Source organism: Coregonus clupeaformis, chromosome 33 (assembly GCF_020615455.1).
Source record: "Coregonus clupeaformis isolate EN_2021a chromosome 33, ASM2061545v1, whole genome shotgun sequence".
Classification (NCBI taxonomy): domain Eukaryota; kingdom Metazoa; phylum Chordata; class Actinopteri; order Salmoniformes; family Salmonidae; genus Coregonus; species Coregonus clupeaformis.
The window spans coordinates 16,342,349-16,357,702 of NC_059224.1; the positions used below are offsets into that span (position 1 = coordinate 16,342,349).

General features: G+C 43.8%; 1 protein-coding gene across 1 annotated transcript in view; it reads left to right on the forward strand.

Moving 5' to 3' along the window:
- Window positions 1-7,348, forward strand: part of LOC121548891 (zinc transporter 2-like) — a 32,111-nt gene extending 24,763 nt beyond the window's left edge. The window contains exons 4-9 of the mRNA XM_041860531.2: window positions 3,946-4,092; window positions 4,283-4,436; window positions 4,632-4,875; window positions 5,282-5,387; window positions 5,591-5,725; window positions 5,899-7,348. Coding sequence (XP_041716465.1) covers window positions 3,946-4,092; window positions 4,283-4,436; window positions 4,632-4,875; window positions 5,282-5,387; window positions 5,591-5,725; window positions 5,899-6,044 — 932 coding nt within the window. The 3' untranslated portion in view covers window positions 6,045-7,348. The remainder of the gene's footprint in view (window positions 1-3,945; window positions 4,093-4,282; window positions 4,437-4,631; window positions 4,876-5,281; window positions 5,388-5,590; window positions 5,726-5,898) is intronic.
- Window positions 7,349-15,354: the final 8,006 nt, after the last annotated feature.

Sequence of the window (15,354 nt, forward strand, 5' to 3'; positions counted from 1 at the left end):
AAGGATGTCAGGGACAAGATTGTAGACCTACACAAGGCTGGAATGGGCTACAAGACCATCGCCAAGCAGCTTGGTGAGAAGGTGACAACAGTTGGTGCGATTATTCGCAAATGGAAGAAACACAAAATAACTGTCAATCTCCCTCAGCCTGGGCTCCATGCAAGATCTCACCTCGTGGAGTTGCAATGATTATGAGAACGGTGAGGTATCAGCCCAGAACTACACGGGAGAATCTTGTCAATGATCTCAAGGCAGCTGGGACCATAGTCAGCAAGAAAACAATTGGTAACACACTACGCTGTGAAGGCCTGAAATCCTGCAGTGCCCCCTGCTCAAGAAAGCACATATACATGCCCATCTGAAGTTTGCCAATGAACATCTGAATGATTCAGAGGAGAACTGGGTAAAAGTGTTGTGGTCAGATGAGACCAAAATCGAGCTCTTTGGCATCAACTCAAGTCGCCGTGTTTGGAGGAGGAGGAATGCTGCCTATGACCCCAAGAACACCATCCCCACCGTCAAACATGGAGGTGGAAACATTATGCTTTGGGTGTGTTTTTCTGCTAAGGGGACAGGACAACTTCACCGCATCAAAGGGACGATGGACGGGGCCATGTACCGTCAAATCTTGGGTGAGAACCTCCTTCCCTCAGCCAGGGCATTGAAAATGGGTCGTGGATGGGTATTCCAGCATGACAATGACCCAAAACACACGGCCAAGGCAACAAAGGAGAGGCTCAAGAAGAAGCACATTAAGGTCCTGGAGTGGCCTAGCCAGTCTCCAGACCTTAATCCCATAGAAAATCTGTGGAGGGAGCTGAAGGTTCGAGTTGCCAATGACTTGGAGAAGATCTGCAAAGAGGAGTGGAACAAAATCCCTCCTGAGATGTGTGCAAACCTGGTGGCCAACTACAAGAAACGTAGGGTTTTGCCACCAAGTACTAAGTCATGTTTTGCAGAGGGGTCAAATACTTATTTCCCACATTAAAATGCAAATTAATTTATAACATTTTTGACATGCTTTTTTCTGGATTTCACTGTTCAGTCTCTCACTGTTCAAATAAACCTACCATAAAAATTATAGACTGATCATGTCTTTGTCAGTGGGAAAACGTACAAAATCAGCAGGGGATCAAATACTTTTTTCCCACACTGTATATGTGCATTTAATAGACTATAATGATTTAATACAATGAAATGTTTAAACGCTGAGCCCTTAATTCTCCTCCCAGCCTAGTGGGTCGCACTCGCAAATGCTTCACAATGTATTTATTTGTAGGCTATAGGCTAATAATATAGCCTAAATAATTCATCTTTGTTCCTTCTTAGGCTATCTGTCTGGCTCCTGACCTATTTAGTGTTTATATGCTGTTTAATATGACATGTAGCCTATTTGAAATTATGAATGCTTCCTAAAGTCAAATCATAAGGTTTGCTTTCAATACTTCAAAACCAAATGGTAGGTCCACGTAGTCAGAAAAATAGGTGGGTGTTGGTTAAATGGTGATTTTAAATAAAAAATGAATGGAACGAATTTGGAGCAGCAGTTTCTTTCCTGTGAGAGAGGAGCGGTTTTTAGCAGAGCGGCTGGAAAGGACGTGGAGCGCCGGAGCGATGAGCGGGACTTCCGACCACTCAACTCTGCTCAAATACTCAGATCTAGAATAACTATGAGTAGGTTCCTTGAACTTGAAATTCAAGGGGAAGCTTTGTGGAGTTTCTGAATCACTGTCGCACCTTGAGCAGCCTTTGCACCTTGTGCAACTCTTCTGCTCTGTAAATGGTCTTTAGAGGCTCCTTGAAATGCATCCAGCCTTTACTGTCGAAATCCTCCCAAAAGACAAATGTCCTGTCAGCCCAAAGGACAATAGAGATAAGGTAAAATATGAAGGAAAAAAAGCATGACATTTACATTTTATAATCCATATTTTATGTATTTAATATTCTATATAAATTCTAGGTTCCCAGCCAGAGCTTTGACTAATCAATTTTATTCACACTGCTGTAAAAAGTTAATTGTTTCTTCTCAACTTCTATGATATCTCCAAGTCAGCGATTATTACTCTGGGAGAAACTGAAACTCATATCTTCTTACTACTCAATCTAATTTCAATAGGGAATTTCAGAGTTTTGCTGATGATTAATTAAGAGTATATTGAAGCACCCATGCCTCAATCTAACTAACATACAGTGGCATGTATTAATGGATGCCAAGGGAAACCAGGCTTCCCAAAAGAATTGACCAACAAAAACAATATAAAAACACAAAAAATATATATTTAGTCTGTTTCATAATTTTCCTTCAGTTTGCAAGAGGCTGAATGTATCTCACAGGAGAAAGCATCCGAGCGAGTGAAACAGTGCTCCTCTGTCTCTCTAGGTGTAGGCCATCTATCTGATAATGTCTGGTCCAAACGAGTATGACATTGTTGCCGCCCGTAGCATTGAAGACAAAAAAAGTATAAAACATGTGCTAATCAGCGTTGCGCTAAACTGGGTGAGCTCAACTGCGAATGGTCCTGGCGCACCAAAAACAAGTGTCAAGGGAAGCCATCTTGGATTTTGGCGTCACTCCTATCAAATCTTATTTGAGAGCATACGTCATTAACAGAAAAACTAGAATTGTTGCATCTCGTTGTGTTATCCTCCGGTGGGTAGCCAGCTAGCTAAAATTGTCCCTTTCCTAAATTAGCCATGGATGGAGAAAAGGATTTGGACTTGTGGTTTTACTTAATTCTCCGTACTGGCCAATGATTATAACGGCGATTCTGATCCAACCATTAATTAATACATTGTTATTTAGCTTGGCTTCCCCAGTGATTTTACCCACGTACCGCTACTGCTAACATAATAAGAAAATCCCCATCAAAATCTATCCGTTTAAGATAGCGACGTCATGTTTTCTTCATAAATCTCAATCCACCGCATCTGCTTATCTATGCCTGCCTTCTGCATCTGCAGTGGAAGGTGGCCTAGCTACAGCAGTGTTTGTCAGACCATGAGACATCCCAAAAACCGGTCTTCTCACAAATACTTCTGTAGCAGCCGAACCGTGTGGAAAGGGGAGACTCTCATGAACACCATTGTGTTCTCCATTTTGCTCTATGACCCCCACAAGTGTCATGGGACTCATCTGAAGGTAACACACACAAATTAATAGAAGTATGGAGGTGGTTTTGTTCCAACAAAAATAAGGGGTTTAATATGTGTAAAAAATATACATATATATATATATATATATATATATATATATTTACTGAGCTTCAAAACCTTATTCCTTTTTACTGTCTTTTTTTACATTTATGAATGTTATTCAATACGTTTATTTTTTTGTTTTACGTAAAAGGGGTCCTAAAATTCAAAACCAAATAGCTAAATGTTCCATGGTATGACCATCTTAAAAAAAATCCATATGTTAGCAAATTTCAATGACTTAAAAACCTCATACCAACTATAAATTGTAAAAATGTATATACAAACATTGAGAGCATTTAATGAGAACTAAAAGTTGTGCAACATGAAAATAGTCAAATTTACATTGTGTAATTTATTGACGGTCCCTAACTAGCCCCTGAGATTGGCAAAATTGGTTTGGCTCTGGATAGCATCAGTCGCACACCAGCTAGCTGAAGCTAATTGCGAACACACACAAGAGACACCAACATCAAGCCACACCCTGAAACCAACTCACGTTTGAATTCAGACATGGCCGCTAGCATTTATTAATTAACTAAATCTAAAATGTGGCCAAATCAAAGCTGCCCTTTAAGTGAAATTCGATTCAGCTGTCATTGGAATCAAAACGTATAGTCCTGTTTAGTTGTTCAAACACATAGTCTGTACTTTCCATTCATGAGACCTATTCATCATCAATAGCATCTAAAACATGGATCTGATGTGTGGCTGCCTCTATGAGACGTCTCCATTGTGTCAATGTGTCTATAGGGGGCTACCTGGCGCACAGTTTGGCCATCATGACAGATGCAGCTCACCTCCTGACTGACTTTGGCAGCATGATGGTCAGTCTCTTCTCCCTGTGGATCTCCTCCAGACCGCCCACCAAAACCATGACCTTTGGGTGGCACCGCTCAGGTTAGGCCCATGACATACCACCTGAAAACATCTGTGAATGTACTTTTGCTTTTACCATTTAGCTTCCAGATAACATGGAGAATGTTGTAATAGCTGAATGATAATAGCCAGGGTCACAATGCTCTAAAATGACCTTTCCATGTGTCGTTGGATGTGTGATACTGATCGTCACTGTCTCCAACCCCCACAGAGATCCTAGGAGCCCTGGTGTCAGTGATGTCCATCTGGATAGTGACTGGGGTGCTGGTGTACCTGGCCATCGAGAGGATAGTCAGGAACGACTATGAGATCAACAGTCAAGCGATGCTCATCACCTCTGGCTGTGCCGTCATAGTAAACATCATGTGAGTGGTTCATTATCACGGCTTCAATGGGGAAAAAAACGACACATAGTGATGCAAATAACTTAGCTGGAGTCAGCCATATTGCATTCAACTATGCTGTCTTTTTCCCCCCAGAGCATATGAATTGAAGAAAAACTAAGAGAAGACACTTTAGACTATTGACATGTAGCATTCTCTATTCCCTCTGTCCTGTAGCATGGCGTACATCCTCCACCACTCTACCACCTTCCATGCCCAAGGCTCAGGCTACCAGCAGATAGACGAGAATGGGCAGAGCCCTGTGGGTCACAGCCACTCCCATGTGGGTCACGGCCACTCCCATGCCCTTCTGGGTCATGGCCATGGCAACACCAGTGTGAGAGCAGCCTTCATTCATGTGTTGGGAGACCTCCTACAGAGTGTTGGGGTCCTAGTGGCTGCCATTGTCATCTTCTTCAGGGTCAGTAACAAATACTAGTGTTTACATACATCTTACAGTACAAAATACATTATGGCATATTGTTATACTGTATTTATTTACAGTGCAACAAGTGTATCCCTTATATATTTATGTTCACTGAATGTGAGGTTCTTGGGCATATCTTGTGCAAAAAGTTAGAAATTGACCTCTAGCAATACACCATTTGGAGAAAAACTGTTGTGCTACTGATGCTGTTTACAGTCTCAGTAGGAAGGGGTTTAATGTGTCTCATCGCCCAGCAATATATTCCTCTTCCATTAAAAACCCTCCCTGTGATCTGAGTGGCCTAATGTGTTATGACATCAGTAGAGCAGCACCTCATCACCATCTGATACCACTCCCCTCTGCTCACCTAATACTCTCTCCTGTGGACCTTCTGTTGCAGCCTGAATACAAAGTAGCAGATCCCATTTGTACTTTCCTCTTCTCCGTGTTTGTCCTGGGGACCACGATCACCATCCTCAGGGATGTCTTCAGGATACTCATGGAAGGTAAACTCAACTCAGCAGCCTTTTCTGTTTCTCTTGCTCTGAACTGAGCCAAGGTGAATTCAAACAATAAAATGTTTTTCCAGACATTTCTCTGTTTGTAAAATAATGTATTTATAGAAAAATACATCAGTAAAACATGGCCTTGAGTTCCTTGAAGTTAATTAACTGTTGATTAAATATTCATCTGTCCTCATCTTTTACAGGGGCTCCTAAGGGAATAGAGTTTGACTCAGTGAAAGAGGTGTTGCTGTCTCTGAAGATGGTGAAGGCTATGCACAACCTGCGCCTGTGGGCCCTGACGGCAGGACAAACCCTGGTCTCTGTCCACGTAGCCATCGGTGAGAAATCACCGTTAGTCTGGCACATCCATTTAGATTGTATGTGCACAATCTACCATGTTCATTCACACACATTGCCAAAAGTGGCCAACAGAAAAACAATATCATACATAACTTCACAGTTAGACATTACATGATTGTTGACATCTGTTATGGTCATTGTTGTTTTCCAGAGGAGAATGCTGATCCCCAGAGTGTCCTTAAGGAGGCTACAGAGATCCTCCAAACCAAGTTTGGTTTCTACAGCACCACCATCCAGGTGGAGCTCTACTCTGACGACATGGCCTACTGCACACACTGCCAGGACCCTATGGACTAACAGACACAGTCACCATGGGGACGGGAGAGACACCATTTTGAAAGGGAGCGGGCTGGGTTTGGGTTCTCCAAAGAGTTGCCAGTCAATATAAAGAACATACACAAGCATCATTGAGGATGTAAGCTAAGAGTGGAAACACTGTGGGAAAGCATCACCATGAAACCAAGAAACATTTCTGATCCATCATCAGCTTAACAGGACTCGAACAAATGTACTATGGTACTGTCTGTATGTACACCATATCATGCCAAAGATTCCCATATAAATACCATTCATTCAGGAGATATTGATACTTCAGAAAATGGACAGCTGCCACTTTTCATTAGAAAACTATCACAAGAAACTGCATTTCAGGGAGGGAGACGGAGAGATGAAAATATCATGGTAAATGTATCAGCACATGTTTTTAGTACTGTATACAATCACTTCACCAGTTTGTGCTGATGTAGTGTGATTTTAGACAGCTGTTTGGCTTTAGCATTCCCTCGTTGGCACTGTGCATTAGGGCAGCAGCACTGTGTAATAACTTGTCTGAGTTCTTTGGAGTAATACATTGATATTGACGTGAGAACCTTAAAACCAATTCTGTCTTACCCAGCCCTTTATATGTGCTTCAGCGAGGGTGTCTGCCAAATGGAAGCATTATATTGTTCATAACTGAATAGAGTTCCGGTTCAAATAATGGATTACGTCAGTGTGAGAAAGCATCCTACAAGCACACTCATCTCACTCAGAGGAGGAAGCCTCATGACTGGCCAGTTTACAAAAGGAGTTGGTCAATTAGTTTTAGCATTGTGGGCTGTATTAATCTATGCCCCAGGATATGCCCTAAGCGGAGATAGCAAATAGACTGGCTAATACTCAGACAGTGCTCTATCCCTAATTTGAATCTCACTGAAGATAGGCTACACTGGAATGTGTTGAAAATGTGTTGTTCAATTATCCTTTGAGTTGTACAGTTTCATTGACATCATAGCCCCAGGCCGGATGTTTTCTTGCACTGGTTTGGGATGACACAGAAGAGAGGGGTCAGATAACCAAAACCCATCTCTATACTCTCCCCTATCTACACTCTCCAAAAGCACACCCATACACCCTCCTCACCCACTCCCACACTGGCATAGGCCTACATGCCTTGTAGCTTTGCACAGGGTTTCTGTTTGTTGTACCAGTAGTTTGTTAGTTCCATCCAGTGCCTCCACACTGCCTCAACCTTCCTAAATTCTAGAGAGCCTCAGTCGGTCAGCTTTCTACTCCATACATGTCCCCTACCACCACATGCATGCACACACACGCATCTCCTCAAAAAAGTCAGTGTGACACGCTGACACCATGAAATATAAAATGCACTCGCCATGCTTGTCGTATTTTGATGCCTGCAGTGAAGTGTCAATGTTGTAACCTGAACAGAAAATGAGCAGAAACTGACACATTCTTTACCAAACACTTGCATGAGTGTTGTTTATCATTCAGATTATGTAATAAGGATATCTTCATATGCTGCCAATACAAATAGTTGAAAGGGATTCTACTTCTTAATGTCACAAATCCTCATTAAAAAAATCTATATTTGGATCACTTTTGATAAAACTTTGGAAAGTATATATATTAAATGTAAATATAATATTATTTGTAAACCATACTGAAATTGAACAAAGAAAGATCCCACTATAAAGAGATAAAATAACAGGATTGTTACAACCAATGTATTACAGGCAAGAGTCTACTCAAATTATTGTTCACCAACTAAGTGTAATGTTTCAGAATGCTGTCTTGTACTGTAAGAATTGTAAATATGCCAAATAACAGTATTTCCTGTGGATGCTTGTGTGTAAACGTGTAAATACATTTGATTTATTGTGTAAAATAAGTCTAAAGTCCTCTGTGTAAATGTTTGTTTGATATTTCATTTATATGTATGGTAAGGTTTTGTAAAACTGAAATAAAAGTATGCAGATAACTGGTGAATTATTTCATTATTTTCAGAGGTCTAAACTTTTACAATATTTCAAGGCTTTGCATTCAAATCCCGCTTTACCAATAATAATCTAAATTCTTAGTGATTCCAGATAATGCAGAGAATCTCATTGGCAGTTAATCTCCTGTCCCAATCAGAGACAACTAATTACATCCTCAGTACTGTACAAAGCAGCAGCAGAAAATATAGCACACCAGATTTTCACAAAGCTTTGTCATTCAAGGGCACATCCATTTGACTGCAAAAATGATCAGCAACCACAAAAAACAGATATAGCCAAGAAATGTTGGTGAAAGTATTCAGATCCCTTCACATTTTCCACATTTTGTTACGTTAAAGCCTTATTCTAAAATTGATTAAACACCGTAGGGATGGTATTGGCCAAGTGATAAGCGGTGCCTGGTTTCCTCCAGACGTGACGCTTGGCATTCAGGCCAAAGAGTTCAATCTTGGTTTAATCAGACCAGAGAATCTTGTTTCTCATGGTTAGAGTCCTTTAGGTGCCTTTTGGCTTTTAACCTCTTAAATGTATTGACAAAATGTCAATTTCCGCCTAAATAGACATACCCAAAAGTAACTGCTATTTATGTGTAATTACATGATTCTGACATGCAAAAACTTGGTATATTTGGAAAGAAGACATCTGGGAGATTATGAGGAAATGATCAGAAGATAGATAGGAGTTACATAGTTCAGAATACACAAGATCAAGTCATCTTTCAAATCAATTTTTATTTGTCACATACACGTGTTTAGCAGATGTTATAGCGGGTGTAGCGAAATGCTTGTGCTTCTAGCTCCGACAGTGCAGTAATATCTAACAATTTCACAACATATACCCAATACACACAAAAAAGTAAGGAATGGGATTTAAGAATATATACATATATGGACAAGCAATGACAGAGCGGCATGGACTAAGATACAGTAGAATATTATAGAATAGAATGCAGTATATACATATGAGATGAGTAGTGCAAGATATGTAAACATTATTAAAGTGACTAGTGTTCCATTTCTTAAAGTGGCCAGTGATTTCAATAGGCAGCAGCAGCCTCTAATGTGCTAGTGATGGCTATTTAACAGTCTGATGGCCTTGAGATAGAAGCTGTTTTTCATTCTCTCGGTCCCAGCTTTGATGCACCTGTACTGACCTCGCCTTCTGGATGATAGCGGGGTGAACAGGCAGTGGCTCGGGTGGTTGATGTCCTTGATGATCTTTTTGGTCTTCCTGTGACATCAGGTGCTGTATGTGTCTTGGAGGGTGGGTAGTTTGCCCCCAGTAATGCATTCGGCAGACCGCACCACCCTCTGGAGAGCCCTGCGGTTGTGGGCGGTGCAGTTGCTGTACCAGGCGGTGATACAGCCCGACAGGATGCTCTCAATTGTGCATCTGTATAAGTTTGTGAGAGTTTTAAGTGATAAGCCACATTTCTTCAGCCTCCTGAGGTTGAAGAGGCTCTGTTGCGCCTTCTTCACCACACTGTCTGCGTGGGTGGACCATTTCAGTTTGTCGGTGATGTGTACGCCAAGGAACTTGAAGCTTTCAACCTTCTCCACTGCGGTCCTGTCGATGTGGATAGGGGGGTGCACCCTCTGCTGTTTCCTGAAGTCCACGATCATCTCCTTTGTTTTGTTGACGTTGAGTGAGAGGTTATTTTCCTGGCACCACACTCCCAGAGCCCTCACCTCCTCCCTGTAGGCGGTCTCGTCATTGTTGGTAATCAAGCCTACTACTGTTGTGTCGTCTGCAAACTTGATGATTGAGTTGGAGGCGTGCTTGGCCACGCAGTCATGGGTGAACAGGGAGTACAGGAGGGGGCTGAGCACGCACCCTTGTGGGGCCCCAGTGTTGAGGTTCAGCGAAGTGGAGATTTTGTGTCCTGCCTTCACCACCTGGGGGCGGCCCGTCAGGAAGTCCAGGACCCAGGGCCTCGAGCTTAATGATGAGCTTGGAGGGTACTATGGTGTTGAATGCTGAGCTATAGTCAATGAACAGCATTCTTACATAGGTATTCCTCTTGTCCAGATGGGATAGGGCAGTGTGCATTGTGATGGCAATTGCATCGTCTGTGGATCTATTGGGGCGGTAGGCAAATTGAAGTGGGTCTAGGGTGACAGGTAAGGTAGAGGTGATATGATCCTTGACTAGTCTCTCAAAGCACTTCATGATGTCAGAGGTGAGTGCTACAGGGTGATAGTCATTTAGTTCAGTTACCTTTGCTTTCATGGGTACAGGAACAATGGTGGCCCTCTTGAAGCATGTGGGAACAGCAGACTGGGAAAGGGAGAGATTGAATATGTCCATGAACACACCAGCCAGCTGGTCTGCGCATGCTCTGAGGACGCGGTTAGGGATGCCGTCTGGGCCGGCAGCCTTGCGGGGGTTAACATGCTTAAATGTCTTAATCACATTGGCCATGGAGAAGGAGAGGCCACAGTCCTTGGTAGTGGGTGTCGTCAGTGGCACTGTGTTATCCTCAAAGGGGGCGAAGAAGGTGTTTAGCTTGTCTGGAAGCAAGACGTGGCTGGTTTTGTTTTTGTAGACCCTGCCACATACGTCTTGTGTCTATAAGTTAATTATTGATTGCTAGAGCTGGAAACACATCAGATGGCTTCCACAACATGTGAACCTAACAACTAGAAATGGGCAGATGATTTAGTAAGTGGTGTCAGGTGTGGTCATGGGACGTTTCCAAGTGTCCCTAAACCTCTCCAAAGTGGCATATGTCTGTAAATTAGATAATTTCAGTGCTATTACATATTTGCAATCCCTAAATGCTATTTGTTAAGTATAAAAACACCATTTCTACCATATCAACCTCACTCAAACATAGTGGTGGTGTTATGGGGTATACGGGGTACATTCAAGTGACCTTTCAACCTCTCCAAAGTGTCCGAATGTGGTAATTGCACTGTTTTGGCATACTGGATGTGCCTAAAAGTTATTGTTCACTATAAAAATGAAATTTCTACAACACCAACCTCTCTCAAACATTGTGGTGGTGTTGGGGGACATACATGGGATATGGATGCCTACAGTGTAAACAGGCAACATATTTCTGATGCGCAAAGAATATAGTCACTCAGTGGACATTCGAGGTTGCCATTAAGTCATACATCATCAGATAACATTGGCAATAGGCTAGATTTGTTTCTACCAACCTAAGGATTAATTTGATACGGTATGAATAACGGTAGGTCACAGGCAGACAACTAAGATATCCTCATGATCTGTGGAGTCCCGGCTTTCGGTGTGTATTAACGTATTCCGTGTTTATTTAGTTTATGATACACAACAATAACTGGAAAGTAGGTAGCCGCCATCTTGAAATGAGGTCATCGGCTCGGCCTGCCCTTATAAATGTGTATGCCCATATATAGTAGTATGCCATACCAATGATTTGAAGGCACAGATCAATAGCCAATATACTCAGCTTTCGGCTGACACCCTGCTTGTGCAGATAGGGGCTACCGTTCTCATACCAGACTGAATTGAATAAAAAAATATATAGGGACTTTACATTTAAGAGGTTTTAACTGAGGAGTGGCAACCGTCTGGCCACTCTACCATAAAGGCCTGATTGGTGGAGTGCTGCAGAGATAGTTGTCCTTCTGGAAGGTTTTCCCATCTCCACAGAGGAACTCTGGAGCTCTGTCAGAGTGACCATCGGGTTCTTGGTCCTTCTCCCCTGATTGATCAGTTTGGTCGGGCGGCCAGCTCTAGGAAGAGTCTTGGTGTTTACAAACTTCTTCCATTTAAGAATGATAGAGGCCACTGTGTTCTTGGGGACCTTCAACGCTGCAGAAATTGTTTGGTACCCTTCCCCAGATCTGTGCCTCGACACAACCCTGTCTCGGAGCTCTACAGACAATTCCTTCGACCTCATGGCTTGGTTTTTGCTCTGACATGCTCTGTCAACTGTGTGACCTTAAATATACAGGTGTGTGCCTGTATAGAATTGACGGTGGTCGGGAGAGGTTGTGTTTTCTCTAGCAGGAGGTAAGCTTGGCTTCTTATATGGTGTTGAGTAAAGCTTAAACCATGTATTTAGATTGTAGGTAGGTATTGTAGTTAGGTATTATAGGTAGCTTACTTAGGTAGTTATTGTAGGTTATTGTAGGTTATTGTAGGTAATCATTGTAGGTAAGTATTGTATTCGGCGGACCCCGGCGAAGCACGAGGCTAGCTAACCCACTACTTGGACCAACAAAGCTAGCTAGCTAGCGGGTAGCTACTGGTAATTTTTAGCAACTGTGGTTAGTTGTTTCCAATGTTATTTCACGCTTAAGAGTACCTGTGATTGAGCCAGCTAGCTGCCTACCATTCAGCTGTGTTTCTAACCTCATTATCCGAGGCATTAACGTTAGGTGGTTGGTAGCTGCTGTACTTAATTACAGCTACTGATTGCAGTCTGCCACCCAGACAGCTAAGTTTGGCTTTATACATAGCTTGGGCTTTGTCGAGTAAGGCTTAAACTATGTATTTAGATTGTAGTTAGGTATTATAGGTAGGCATCGTGGGCTGTATATTATTAGGTATTATAGGTAGGCATCGTGGGCTGTTGTGGGTAGTTGTTGTATGTAGTTATTGTAGGTTACTTTTGTATTCGGCGGTGCCGGGTGTAGCACGAAGCTAGCTAGCTAACTCACCTCCTGAACTAGCTGGCGAGTAGCTATTAGCAACGGTAGCTACTAAATACAATATCCTTTTAGCCAGCTACATTCGTTCGCAGCTGACGCCGTTTTTCAAACAAAGTCAACACAGCAGCCATTGCTAGCTAGCCAACACTACCAGCTAGCTGTACTGTAGTAGCTAAATACAATATCTTTGTGCTAGCTAGCCAACGTTTAATTATTGCTGCGTTATGAAAGAACTAGACACGGACACGAATTATCTGTTTAGTGTGTTAACACACTATTGGTAGTTTGTTGTAACCAAGTATTGGTGCTAAACTGTGTGTTATTGGATGCTAGCATGCTAGTTAGCTATGGCGTCATAGTTAGCTAGCTGAATAAAGTAAGTTGAGTCCATTCCTTGAAACATTGAACCGCTGTAGTTTACAACAATTCTAATTTCTAAAGTGGAAGTTGGGAGAGTTTTATTCGGGTGGTTCAGTGAAACAATTATAGTTTCTGAGGTGGAAGTTGGGAGAGTTATATTTTTTTGGTGAGGGAGGCCCTGCTCTCTCCTTTCCCAGATGTTTAGTTCATTTCATTCCGATCTCCTCTGCATTATTGTAGTCATCTGCTACAGCCTGTCAACTATGCCTCTGCCTATCCCTGTTCTCTCCTCTCCGCACAGGCTACACAAACGCCTCACACCGCGTGGCTGCTGCCTCTCTAACCTGGTGGTCCCTGCACGCACCACACACCTGGAGTTCCAGGTCTCAGGCAGCCTCTGGAACTGCCGTTCTGCTGCCAACAAGGCTGACTTCATCCCAGCCTATGCTACCCTCCAGTCCCTCGACTTCCTGGCGCTGACGGAAACATGGATTACCACTGAAAACACTGCTACTCCTACTGCTCTCTCCTCGTCTGACCATGTGTTCTCGCATACCCCGAGAGCATCTGGTCAGAGGGGTGGTGGCACAGGAATCCTCATCTCTCCCAAGTGGTCATTCTCAATTTTTCCCCTAACCCATCTGTCTATCTCCTCATTTGAATTCCACGCTGTCACAGTCACTAGCCCATTTAAGCTTAATATCCTTGTCATCTATCGCCCTCCAGGTTCCCTTGGAGAGTTCATCAATGAGCTTGACGCCTTGATAAGTTCCTTTCCTGAGGATGGCTCACCCTTCACAGTTTTGGGGGATTTCAACCTCCCTACGTCTACATTTGACTCATTTCTCTCTGCCTCCTTCTTTCCACTCCTCTCCTCTTTTGACCTCACCCTCTCACCGTCCCCCTACTCACAAGGCAGGCAATACGCTTGACTTCATCTTTACTAGATGTTGCTCTTCTACTAATCTCACTGCAACTCCCCTCCATGTCTCCGACCACTACTTTGTATCCTTTTCTCTCTCGCTCTCCTCCAACACTACTCACTCTGCCCCTACACAGATGGTAACGAGCCGCCGCAACCTTCGCTCTCTCTCTCCCACTACTCTCTCCTCTTCCATCCTATCATCTCTTCCCTCTGCTCAATCCTTCTCCCTCCAATCTCCTGATTCTGCCTCCTCAACCCTCCTCTCCTCCCTTTCTGCATCCTTTGACTCCCTGTGTCCCCTATCCTCCCGGCCGGCTCGGTCCTTCTGATAACCAGGTGGCGAATCGCATCTCTGCATGTCTGGCAGACATATCAGTATGGATGACGGATCACCACCTCAAGCTGAACCCTGGCAAGACGGAGCTGCTCTTCCTCCCGGGGAAGGACTGCCCGTTCCATGATCTCGCCATCACGGTTGACAACTCCGTTGTGTCCTCCTCCCAGAGTGCGAAGAGCCTTGGCGTGACCCTGGACAACACCCTGTCGTTCTCCGCTAACATCAAGGCGGTGACCCGATCCTGCAGGTTCATGCTCTACAACATTCGGAGAGTACGACCCTGCCTTACACAGGAAGCGGCACAGGTCCTAATCCAGGCACTTGTCATCTCCCCGTCTGGATTACTGCAACTCGCTGTTGGCTGGGCTCCCTGCCTGTGCCATTAAACCCCTACAACTCATCCAGAATGCCGCAGCCCGTCTGGTGTTCAACCTTCCCAAGTTCTCTCACGTCACCCCCTCCTCCGCACACTCCACTGGCTTCCAGTTGAAGCTCGCATCCGTTACAAGACCATGGTGCTTGCCTATGGAGCAGTGAGGGGAACGGCACCTCCGTACCTTCAGGCTCTGATCAGTCCCTACACCCAAACGAGGGCATTGCGTTCATCCACCTCTGGCCTGCTGGCTCCCCTTCCTCTGCGGAAGCATAGTTCCCGCTCAGCCCAGTCAAAACTGTTCGCTGCTCTGGCACCCCAATGGTTGGAACAAGCTCCCTCACGACGCCAGGACAGCGGATTCACTCACCACCTTCCGGAGACATTTGAAACCCCACCTCTTTAAGGAATACCTGGGATAGGATAAAGTAATCATTCTACCCGTTATTCTAAATAACGGCGCAGTACAACAGTGGTGTGCAGAACGGCATTTCGGAACGCACAACTCGTCGATCCTTGTCACAGATGGGCTATTGCAGCAGATGACAACACGGAGTTCCACTCCGATCAGCTAAAAACAAGAAGCGTCTCCAGTGGGCATGCGATCACCAACACTGGACAATTGGGGACTGGAAAAGCATTGCCTGGTCCGACAAATCCCAGTTCCTGTTGCATCATGCTGATGGCAGAGTC